Source organism: Cynoglossus semilaevis, chromosome 9 (genome assembly GCF_000523025.1).
Source record: "Cynoglossus semilaevis isolate Cse_v1.0 chromosome 9, Cse_v1.0, whole genome shotgun sequence".
Lineage (NCBI taxonomy): Eukaryota > Metazoa > Chordata > Actinopteri > Pleuronectiformes > Cynoglossidae > Cynoglossus > Cynoglossus semilaevis.
Window position 1 is genome coordinate 6352968 of NC_024315.1, and position 10790 is coordinate 6363757.

A 10790-nucleotide genomic window follows, 5' to 3' on the forward strand; every position below is an offset into this window, starting at 1 on the left:
TTTTTTTTTTTAAATGAAAGGGAAACCGTATAGAATCAGGTGCACTTTAAAGAGGGCACTGAACTATTGCACGGGCAGCGAGGTTAACTGCTTTGATTGGTTCTTTTCCTCATTCATTCCTCCAGATATTTCTCATCTCATTTTTGTTCAGTTAACTAACACGTCCTTTCATCATGGCCATTTAACCTCAAATAACTTTCCATTTAGTTTTCGTCTTTGAAAAGATCGTCTTTACTTTAGTCCTTTAACAGTCAGGAATCGACCAAACACGTCAAAGAAATAAATTGAACTCTGACATATGATTGAAGAGGTTTCAAACCCTGTCTGCGGCTCCTCCATGTACAAAGGCAACAACATTGATTACTATGATTTTTAAAAAGTATCTTTCTGAACAGCTTCTCTCCAATTGGCCACTTTACTCCGATCTGTCAAAGTTAACGCTTACGTATGACATTTAACACAAATTATTGTATATGCCTTGTCAAAGTAACTGGGTGAAGAAAATCTGAAGTCAATGAGATTAGATAATTGATCTAAAAAAAACTGTATCACAGTATACGCTTTTATTTTTTTTTTTTTCAAAATGAACTCCAACCGAATAAACACAGGAAAAATTCTAACACCGTGACATGGTACAAGAATCAGAATTATTCATATACTTCCACGTCTGGGAGTATAAAAATAGTTTTGAAAACTTTTTGATTGATTGTTAAACAATGACCAGTTACGCTGTTAATCAAGAATAATTATTTAAAAGGATTGACGGTCGTATTTTAAACACATTCTTCTGGTAATCGCTGTGTTTCAAGTGCTTGACTCAAGCACTTGAAACACATGAACGATGATGAAGAGGAGGCTGTAGCCCAGGGTGGAGTGGGTGGAGGGTTAAGGTATGACACCATCCATTATAATTATCACTACTTTGAAGGCAGCTAATTCCAACCACTGTGCCCATTTTTTAAGTGACTTAAAGTGTTCGTCACGGCGATGCTGCTCTTCTGTCGTCTTTACGTCGGGCCTGCACTTTTAGGACTAATGTCTAATTAGCCCAGAGTTTCTTGTTGTGTCCTCTCTCTCTGTTTTGTTTTGTTTTTTAGTTCCTGAGATGGATTGGCCCGGCGTAATGTTTTGGCCGTCTTCAACCTAGCAAAGCTGTGTCCTTTTAATTGGCCTCCTATTAAACGTCCAATTTATTTCTCTTCATTTCTCTACGGTTCTTGTTTTCTCGGTCCTGAATGAACCCATTAGCGGACTGTTCCCGCCGTCTGTTCCTTAGTGACTCTCTGCTGCTGAGACTGCAGTCATGTTATTATCCATTTCTATTCAATTTCCCCTCCTGAGTGCGAAGGTTTCAAACATAAATAGGCTTAACGTAAGCAAGAGGTGTTGTGTTTAAAAGAGCAGTGGTAAATACCAGCACTGCTAAATGTTTACTTCTCTCCTGACTTCGCAGTCCAGGCAAAGACGGAACTTTCTCGTATCCTTTTGTTTGCAGTACTTAACAGTATATTACAGCTTTTGCAAGAAAAAGCTGTTATGTAAGTTCACTTTACTCTGTCACGGTCTCTGTTTCGCTTTTTTTAACCAGCAAATGCAAAAATGTCTGTGTCTGTATATATATATATATCTATATAGATATATATGTGTGTGTGTGTGTGTGTAAACCACAGAAGGTTATGAGAGAAAACTCCACTTGGGAGGCTCTAGATCTCTGGTGTCTAACATACTACCCGTGGCCCAAAACCGGCCCGCAAACGGTTTTCAATCCGACCTGCTAGATTATTAGAAGTAAAAAAAAAAAAAGAAGCACAAACACTTCATGTTCATGATGTTTTGTAAAATGTTGTCACATTAAATATGAACACTTTCTTACACATTTGTACTTCTTTGCATTAAAAAAGGGGAAACACACAAAATCATACCACTCATTAGAACAGAATGTTCCAAGTGCAGCTTTAAAGATCACCTCAGTCTCTTCCACTTGCAAATTACCATTTATATTTTCCGCTCACAACCACTTAATTGTGTTTCTGCGTGAGATTTATGGAAACTATGGAATTTAATTTCACATATCCTCAGATAAACGGACGCTCTTTCTAAAGTCTTGGCTCATGTAGATAGAGAGTAATTTATTGGACTTGATGAACCCATCCATGCATCTGCTACACCTTACTGCACATGGTATTTAAGCTCAGCGTTTGTCACACACTGATTAAATTCGACCTCATTCTCTGGTGTTTCTTCTCTGTGTTCCTGCAGAATGCTGGTGTGTTGTTTAAGATCCGAGTGGTGGGAGGATCGGCAGCCTACAGTTATCTATCCCCCCAGGACAACAGGCCTCTGAACCACCCTGCAGTCGATAGGTAGGAGCCGTCAACCAATGTGTCTCCTTCCTCTCTCTTCAGCTGCTCCTTTCGTCTGCCTCCACTTCGGCCTCCTCTACTTTTACACCGACAATCTCCATGTAGTCTTTCTCTACGTCCACAAATCTCCTCCATTCTAATCTCTGTTTCTCTCCAAACCATGTCTCAACCCTTGTCTCTCTGGTCTGCTCATTCTTTACTGTCCACCAGGCTCACTCCAAATAAAAATCTCAGCATCTTCATCTGTACCAGAGAAGACATTTAGACAATTTATACGAAAATGCATTTTATATAATTACTGCAGGCTTTTTATTTGATCGATTTAAATGTGAATACGTCACTCTGTACTACTGCAGTTCTACCAGTTACTATGGCACTATTTCTGTCCAAGAAAATATTGAGGAATATGAAAAAAGTCCAATTCTTCTATAGCCTGAATAGATTAGGGTTTTGGTTTTTTTTAAATGAAGTCTTTTCCAGACAATTTCGAGTGCCGCATAGCCCCGTGATTAAATCCATTAGTATAATTCAGTTTTGTTCAGAGTTCAGCAGCACAGGAGAGAAAAAGGTCTGACGTTAATCCGGCGACAATTATTACTGTGATTTTCGTGTGTGAGTGTATAAGTTGAGGGGTTTATTTACTTGTCTGCTCTTTCATAGCCAGTTATGGTAATGGTTCCATCCTGCATGTTAACATAGTGTGCAAGTCTGACACCTAGTGGTGAAATTTGTTTACAAACATTTAAGGATTTGCCTTGACAAAAAATTTAAATTTAGATCTAGGTTTAATCTAGGTTTAGATTTTTGCACTTGAGATATGAAAAGTGACAAAAAATTTAAATGGTTTAGATTTTTGCACTTGAGATATGACGTAAATAAACTGCCAGTGAAGTGGAGTTGGAGTTTGATTGAATCTAAGCACAGCTGTGACAGATGACTTTGACTCCTGGACTAAACATTCAGTGGTTTGTGAAATCTGCCGTGGCCATCTGTCAGCGTCGTTTGGCCATGGAATGCAAGAGCACTTTAATTATTCATGTGGAGATTAAAACACTACACTAAAAATAAACAAAGCAGATATGAAACCCCCTTGATACGATGGATTTGGCATCGGCAGTGTGCAGTGTATAGGCTACTGATGCACGAAGCCGAGCCAAATACTGTGTGTTCCTGCTGGGAAAATAAGACGACATGAACTGCCTTTTGTGTTTAAATTCAAAAGACAGTGTACAGATATGGATTGTCACCACCACAATGCCTTTGGTGTGTGATGACAATAGAGATTTTCTATTACCTTGAGTGACTCCAACTGTTTTTAATTTTGCTTTCTAGCAAAGCTATATATATATATAAAAAATAACAACATAACCAGGCTGAACATCCAATAATTCTAATGTTCATCTACACATAAGTTATTTACTCATACTGCAGAAGGTGGAGTTAAACTTACACCATACAGACATTTTTCCATATCAACAAATCCATCATTGCATCAGTCACAAATATAAACAGGTGTGAAACTCATACATCCACTAGCTGTTATTTTACCTTCTGTTCCAGCAATGTACAAACATTATAAGCATTAGGGGTGGTGATTAATCATTATCACAATTAATTATGATCACAATTAATTGTGAGTAACTGAGATTAACCCACATCTTCTATCTTCTGATTCATCTGATCAAAACGGTTAATGTTTCACAGCCCTGTTATACAGTATAGCACATGTATATACAGGTCAGTCATGATTAGCTAAGTTTGTTATGTTGTGAGTTGATACCAAAACCTGACAAAACTTGATTTTCTCTTTTGAGCCAGTTTGTGGGCTCAGATTGTTGGGTCCTTGTGTTGTTGCTAATTACTGCAGAAATCAGGAGCGATCTTGCCTCTCCAACAAACAAACAAACAAACCATTGACAAAGACAAATATGAAAGTGTTGCCATAAGTTTGACCTGTCATAAAATCACCATCAACACAAGGATGACTGTTCAGGGAACACAGTGTTGCCATAAGTTAGACCTGTCATAAAATCACCATCAACACAAAGTGGAAAGATTGCGTTTTGAAAATGAGCTCTGATAATATATATATATATATATATATGATAGCGCCTTCTGTGTGAGCATGCTAATGCAGTATCTGACTAGAAGCAGGTGGTAGACAATGAAGGAACACACAGCAGCTGTGACCTGCAGTGTTAGTAATCATGCTGGACATGATGCACCAAATATATGAGGGTTTTTTACCCTACATTGTTTGAGACAGAGCGTGGAGGACAGATGGTGGAACCGTGGTGCATCAGGAAAATGTAGGGGCTGAGTGAGAAGGCAGTGAGCACAGCTATTAAAATGATGTTGAGTGGGAGAGCAGAATGTCAAGGGTGAGTGGTGATGAATGGATAGTGGTGTGAATGATGGGAGAGGTTTACGAGGCAGTAGTTGGACCTCCAGGTATGAAGGATCAGGCAGTAGTTGTTCTGTGAAAAAAAAAAAAACAGGAGGCTGAGAAAAGATGGACAGAATCTAAAATTAGCAGTTTGGTGAGCTGTTAGCTGGATGTCTCATTCTGTGAATGTTGTTGATGGATGGCAGGTGAGAGGTGGGGGAAAAAAAGACCCCACAGCAGATTGAGCATGACAGGTGTAGAGTAGCAGAAGAAAAGACGAAGGTTATGGTCGGATGAACAACAAATTTCTTCTCTTTCTCTATTTTTTCCTCTTCCGTCTTTGACAAATTTGATGATTCTTTGCAGTTACTTTCCTACACCTTTCACCAACTCCCAGGTTGCCTAGCAACCAGGGATGCAATAGCGCCACAACCCTGAAATGTTTGCCATCTTTTTAAAATATGAAATCTCAGTAGACGGCCAATAAACAGAGTAATAAGATGAGAATCCCAGCCCAGGTGAGGTGAAGCTACAGTACCTCAGTGTACTTCAACAACATTATTATGTGAGTGACATTATATCATGTCAGTGTGCAGAAAATAAGTTTTCATCAACATGAAATAATTTTTCATTATTATGTGAGTGATATTATATCATGTCAGTGTGCAGAAAAAAAGTTTTCATCAACATGAAATAATTTTTTATTTTTTTTGTTAGACACTCTCTGGACTTTCTGGCCCAACTCTTTTAATTTGGCGATCCCTTTGATGAATGCTAATTTTTAGTCGTGATTTGGCTAACCCAGAGCAAAACGTTTTTTTGTTCTATTTTGATTACTGAATGTGTTGGTGCAAATGTGCAATGTGTTGATGATTTGCACCAACACATTTTTGTTTTTTGAGAACATTGTGTTGTAATGCAGTGTTAAGCTTGTGACCTATTCTATTGTAGAGCGTTGAAGTTCTGTGGCAGTGGAGGACCTTTACATGTGAAGCTTGTCCTGGAGTGGGAGCCCAAGACTAAAGAATGGTAGGTCACCTGGTAACCTCACGAGTCCCGATGTCCTCAGAGTTGTCAGAGATGTCCTCACTGGTCCTTATTCCACAGAAATCATCCACATTAAACATGTCATCCTGAAAACAGCAGTAAAACCTTGTCCATCACACAGGGTTCTATTTAGAAAGAAATGTTAAACCCTCACAGTTTCATAATTATTACATACTCCGGCAAATTATTTCACCAGCAGCTACAGATGTCAGAAAGTGACCTCAATTATTTCTTCCATTATTTTTAATACTTAGTGACAACTCCCTCTGGTCAAGGCCTGATTGAACATCAGTTTGAAGCTGGATTTAAATTTGTGGCCTCTGCATAGCTACACTACTGCATTAATAAAGAGAGTATTTCTACATGTCATGTTTAGTTTTGAGCTAGGATTATAGATAGTCAGCTATAGTCAGATTAGGTATGTATAAGTACCCTATTTTCTGGACTATAAGTCTCTCTGGAGTATAAGTCGCACAAGGGCCCTCTAGTGGCTGTCAGTGTGAAAATAATGAACATGTAAATTTTCAGTGGCACAGGAGTAGCAGATACTGGTACTCAAGCCTAGAGTGCCCTCTAGTGGCTGTCAGTGTAAAAATGACAAACATCTGAAATAGTATATTTTAATACATAAGTCACACCTGAGTGTGAACACCAACCCAGTCATAGGATAAAAAAAAGTGCGACTTATAGTCCAGGAAAATGCTGTATATGTTAAGTCCTCACAAAGCATTTAAAAAACCAGACTGTGTTTGTGTGTGTGTTTCATCCAGCCTGTTTGGCAGCATCCAGGAAGAGGTAGTGAAGGATGCAGAGAGTGTGAGGAACCAGCAGCAGCAGCACGTGCAGCAGCACAGCTGTACATTAGACGAGTGCTTCCAGCTGTACACCAAAGAAGAACAGGTGAGTCCCAAAGGTCACGACCTCGCTTTCTACAGACGCCTTAGAATTCTGACAAGGTCAATGCCAACGTCTCTTTCATGTCAGGTGATTTGAAAACGGGTGGGTTTTTCTTTGAATTGAGGATGACGTTCTGAGAAACACACACAGTAGTTTAGGTGTGGGAAATTAATTTCTTCCAAGGTTTGTCCCTGAAAAAAGTGGCCTCAGTCAATAGAAGGAGGAGATTTTTGATTTTAAAAAATGGAGACTGCAGATCACAGAGAATTATTTTGAATGTTTCCTTGTCCTTAGATCTGAGCGTCCTTCGGAATGTATAATATAAAGACTTGAGAAATGAATGACAAACTACAGAAGATGAAAGAGAATTAATGCATTTGACCAAATATGAGGACAGGTCAGAGATTCTTCTGTTTTTTTTAATTATTATTGTTTTTGAAAATAACTAAGTTACCTCAGGAAAGAAGAGTTTCTTCTTTGTAGAATTCTGGAGGCTTTAAACTGAGGATAAATTCTCTTCCTTATAGACTACATGCCTACACACTGAACATCAGTTAGGATTTACTGCAGCAAATGTCAGTGAAGTTAATGTAAATGTTATCAATGGCTTGGTTTCTTTTAAATTATTTTCACTTTGCTTTTCATCAGATGAGAATTCTTGACTAACTGCACTTTTTATCCCTGCAGCCAGTTATTGGAGAAGGTGTGGGGCAAGATATAGTATTCTGCAGCCAGTTATTGGAGACAGTATATAAGGGAGAAGGTGTGGGGCAAGATATAGTATTTAATTATCCACCCATCATTGTATGCTTATCCGGGGCGACTTATGTAGGCTATGTTTTGTTTTTTTTCTTCTTCATCATGCATTTTTTTGGCTGGGGCGACTTATACTCCGGAGCGACTCATAGCCCGGAAAATACGGGACTTTCCCGTTACAGTGTGATAAGATAATGTTGAGTCACAGCATTTTTATTTTTGACAAATACAGTTGTTTCGTCGAGGCTCAGAAAAATATAAATCAGCCTTAAAAGGAAACACGACAGTTGTTTCATCGAATATAAATCAGCCTTAAAAGGAAACACAAACGTGGCCTTAACGCAGACTCGTGGGTCTCAAAATAAATTGACTCAAAACACTTACCAGGGTGTATAGGTCAAGGTTTCATCAAAGTGTCCATTAGTGTGGAATAAATAGAAGTTACTCTGTAGCCCGAACTTTTTTCTGGTTCATGTCAGGAATCCACTGACGCCTCTCACTTTGCCTTTAGCTGTCAGTATGAAGACCCGCAGGGTTTTTCTCAGGGGCTCGTATGGCTCTGGGCTGCCATGAGAGAAACAGAATGGTCAGACAGTGTACAGATTATTAACTCCCAAATTAGTTTTATTTGACAACTGTTGAATTCTCTGACTAATTCCAGCTCGATCCTGACGATGCCTGGAAATGTCCCCACTGTAAACAGCTGCAGCAGGGCATGGTGAAGATGAGCCTGTGGACGCTCCCTGACATACTCATCCTCCATCTCAAACGCTTCAGACAGGTATGTCTGAGTTGCCTTAAAGAAAGTCAGAGATTCTGTTAAAAGTTTCACCATCGGATACGTCTGCACATATCAGTATATGTCAACTTTAGAAGGATCACATTCCAGATGCTAACTGTCATCTCCTGGGTTCTGCTCCTGGAATTTGAAGTTTTTGGGGGTTTTTTTATCCATTGCTTTTCATGTTTTATCCAGAAAGTTTTGGGGTCACGTGAGTGAACTGCTCATTACTTATTGCTACATATCTCTGTGTGAAAAGTCTAGTCCTAAAGTTCATAAAGAAAATGTCCACATTTCCAACACAATAGATTGAAGAAATGTGGAAAGTTCTTTATCTCAGGAACCGCTTACAAGAGGATTAAAAAAAAAACCCACTCACCTTCTGAGTGGATCCTATAGACCTTTTCACACACCTGGCATTTCAATTCATACGGACGCTCTGTTGGATGGTAACTGAGGGCAGTAATCTGCAAAAGTCTATAATAGAGGCAGCCTGCAGAACTACCTCGCTGCTCAAGACACTTGAGAAATGAAAACTAATAGGAAATGAAAATTCTCACTGTGTCATGCTGTGAAAATGATTTGACGGTGAATTCTTTGAACATCTTCTCAAGAACAAGGTCAGAAAAAGTAACTCGCAAACACATCTCTACGGAAACATTGCTGCCACACTAAGAAAAACAACATTGGATCAGTATTACGTAATTATGTGATAGTTTTCAAGTAATCACGTGAAAACCCGTACTACTCTTACAGCCACAGAGTAAGCCATAGAGACTGCTCTCCAAAATCCACACATACTGGAATTTGTTTTGCAAAAAAAAAAAAAAAAATTCATACCAACACGTACTGTATGAATGATTGTAGCTAATGGAATTTTGAACGCACGTACTGTATGGATGATTGTAGCTAATGGAATTTTGAACGTTGAAACAGGTCGGCGAACGGAGGAACAAGCTGTCAACCCTGGTGCGTTTTCCCCTGACTGGCTTGGACATGGCTCCACACATGGTGAAGAGGAGTCAGAGTATGAAGAACCTGAACCTGGGGGGCTGGACACCGTCCTGGAAGCAGGGCTCAGCACAACACCACCGGCCTTCTGACATGGCCCTGCCGCACGACTTTCAGTACGACCTGTACGCCGTGTGCAACCATCACGGAGGAATGCACGGAGGACATTATACAGGTGTGCATCTCTGTTCAAACTGTTTGTTTTTTTTTTATATATGATTTAAATGTATATATATAGAAACAAAGCAGACGATGTGAAGCTCACTGTCAAAACATGAACACGCCTTTATAGGAAAACTAGCTCTCCTTCTCCGTTGGTAATATACAGAGCTGTACTAATTGCTCTTCACAGACTCTCTCTGCAACAATAATTCAGTAAAAGCCACGCAGGAATTTAAGCAGTATGTGGGGATATACGCAATCGCAGATTGTCAGAGCGGAATATATCCACAGCCTAATTACAATAAAACAAATAAATAAATAAAAACATTTTTTCTTTAAACTTTAAACTTAAAATCATCTATGAATTATTAACATTTATTTATAGTAAATACTCGTAATAATTTGTGTGTGGCGCCCGCAGGTACAAAAACAAAACCAGAAGCTGATTGGAGCTGAGCATCATCAGGGTTTAATACACTTCATAAACCAGTTATATACTGGAGTTGATCATGTTTCAGAACAAATGGGGTTTATGTAAACCTTCTGACCGCCTGGTATCAAACCGCCAACCCGCCAGGTGCACCACACACTCATTCATATCATTCACTCATTCTCAGTGTACACAGTTACATCCCTGTCTGGCGATGCAGGAATACAACTTCTCTAAACAGCAGGTTTTCCTCCCGCAGCAGGTGTCCGGCAACTAGATGGAGACCTCCTGTTGTTCAGCCTTGTTTGTTTGTTTGTTGTGTCCCAACTCGCATCACAGTTAAAGATGAAGTCTAGACCACAGCCCTGCGGTTGCCTGTGCCGTGAAGGTTAGAGCGAAGTTCTCCCGCTGAAGCTCATCCCAGAGTTTTCCAGAGTTTTTAACGCTTGTGTTTAAAAATGTATGGAGGTTTTTCATCATCATTAAAAATTTAAACTAAGCGTTCTTTAAACTTAGTGAAGAGGTCGCTCAAGTTCATTTCACATTCTCTTATCAAACTTTAGACAAAGGAATGTCTTTTGAAAAAATTCTCATCCCTCACTCCTGAGCTCAGCATCTTGTCTGGAGTTTTTCAAATAATATGTTTTTGTCTAACTCAAAATGTTGCGTTCAGATTCACCTGTGATAGAACCATGATAAAAGGTCAAAGTGTGCACTTGTCATGAAAAGGAAGCAGGGAAAACACTTGTTTCCAAAGCAACACAAAGTAAAACCTGTTGAAGCTCCAGAGACAGAGACTCGTCAGTCTTTTTTAAGAGAAAAATCTATTTTTTTCTATTTTGCCAAGGTAACATTTGTGTTAGCTCTGAGTGGAACGTGTTACTCGTTCTGGTAACCTGAGGAATGCGGGAATGAGTGAAAATAGTCGATCAAAAAGTTGTCTGTTGAGAACGGTTT

The 10790-nt window shown here is 39.2% G+C and overlaps 1 protein-coding gene across 1 annotated transcript in view; it reads left to right on the forward strand.

Moving 5' to 3' along the window:
• Window positions 1-10790, forward strand: part of usp43a (ubiquitin specific peptidase 43a) — a 64813-nt gene that overhangs the window by 46941 nt on the left and 7082 nt on the right. Inside the window, exons 10-14 of the mRNA XM_008316783.3 lie at window positions 2260-2363; window positions 5701-5778; window positions 6567-6696; window positions 8111-8230; window positions 9167-9416. Of these exons, the coding sequence (XP_008315005.1) occupies window positions 2260-2363; window positions 5701-5778; window positions 6567-6696; window positions 8111-8230; window positions 9167-9416 (682 nt within the window). The remainder of the gene's footprint in view (window positions 1-2259; window positions 2364-5700; window positions 5779-6566; window positions 6697-8110; window positions 8231-9166; window positions 9417-10790) is intronic.